The sequence below is a fragment of the Haliaeetus leucocephalus genome, unplaced genomic scaffold (genome assembly GCF_000737465.1).
Source record: "Haliaeetus leucocephalus isolate CR32 unplaced genomic scaffold, Haliaeetus_leucocephalus-4.0 Scaffold455, whole genome shotgun sequence".
Lineage (NCBI taxonomy): Eukaryota > Metazoa > Chordata > Aves > Accipitriformes > Accipitridae > Haliaeetus > Haliaeetus leucocephalus.
This window is the reverse complement of record NW_010972891.1, coordinates 6,933-8,163: the sequence shown is the minus strand read 5'-3', so window position 1 is coordinate 8,163 and position 1,231 is coordinate 6,933. Positions and strand designations below refer to the sequence as shown.

The window sequence follows — 1,231 nt, the reverse complement described above, 5'->3', positions numbered from 1 at the left end:
GGGGACGTTGGGTCGGTTGGGGGGACGTTGGGTCAGTTGGGTGGACGTTGTGTTCCTTGTAGGGGGACGTTGGGGACCTGAGGGACCTCGGGAGGGTGTCAGGATTTGGGGGGGTCACCTCCTGGAACCCCCCCAACTCCCTGAGGGGACCTTGGCGTCCTCAAGGGGGACGTTGGGTTGGTTGGGTGGACGTTGGGTCAGTTGGGTGGACGTTGTGTTCCTTGTAGGGGGACGTTGGGGACCTGAGGGACCTCGGGAGGGTGTCAGGATTTGGGGGGGTCACCTCCTGGAACCCCCCCAACTCCCTGAGGGGACCTTGGCGTCCTCAAGGGGGACACTGAGGTGATTTTGGGGGGATGTCGGACTCTTCAGGAGAACGTTGGGTCGGTTGGGTGGACGTTGGGTCGGTTGTGTGAACATTGGGTTCCTTGTAGGGGGATGTTGGGGACCTGAGGGACCTTGAGAGGGTGTCAGGATTTGAGGGGGTCACCTCCTTGAACCCCCCCAACTCCCTGAGGGGACATTGGGGTCCTCAAAGGGGACGTTGGGTCGGTTGGGGGGACGTTGGGTTGGTCGGGTGGACGTCGGGGACACGAACGACCTTTTTGGGGGATCTCACAGTTTAAGGGTGACCCCGTATCCCCCTGTCCCCCCCCTTACAGCCCCCCCTGGAGAGCCTGGCCACAGTGGAGGAGACAGTGGTGCGGGACAAGGCGGTGGAGTCCCTGCGGGCCGTGTCCCACGAACACGCCCCACCTGACCTAGAAGGTCACTTCGTCCCCTTGGTGAAGCGCCTGGCGGGGGGCGACTGGTTCACCTCCCGCACCTCCGCTTGTGGCCTCTTCAGCGTCTGTTACCCACGCGTCTCCAGCCCCGTCAAGGCCGAGCTGCGACAGTGAGTGACCTCCGTGGTGGCCTCGAGGTGGCCCCCGTTGTCCCCAAGCCATCCTTGGTGGCCCCCGCGGGAACTCTGGTGGGATTCGGGTTTTTTGGGTTGGTCCTGCGGTCTTCACGTTGGCTCTTTGGCCTGTTGTTTGGTTCGCGGTGCGGTTGCGGTGACCCCGTGGTGGTGTTCCTGAGGTGTCTGTGGTGTCCCCAAGCCATCCTTGGTGGCCTCAAGCCATCCTTGGTGGCCCCGAGCTGGTCCTGGTGGCCACGCGCCAACTATGGTGGCTCTAAATCAGTTCCAGGTTGGCCCTGGGGTCTTCATCTCAGCCCATGGTGGTGTCCC

At 63.3% G+C, this 1,231-nt stretch overlaps 1 protein-coding gene across 1 annotated transcript in view; it reads left to right on the top strand.

The window, feature by feature from the left end:
- LOC104836573 (serine/threonine-protein phosphatase 2A 65 kDa regulatory subunit A alpha isoform-like) overlaps positions 1-1,231 on the top strand; it is a gene marked incomplete at its 3' end in the record, with an annotated part of 14,399 nt that overhangs the window by 6,567 nt on the left and 6,601 nt on the right. The window contains exons 2-3 of the mRNA XM_010575237.1: positions 663-895; positions 1,101-1,143. Coding sequence (XP_010573539.1) covers positions 663-895; positions 1,101-1,143 — 276 coding nt within the window. The remainder of the gene's footprint in view (positions 1-662; positions 896-1,100; positions 1,144-1,231) is intronic.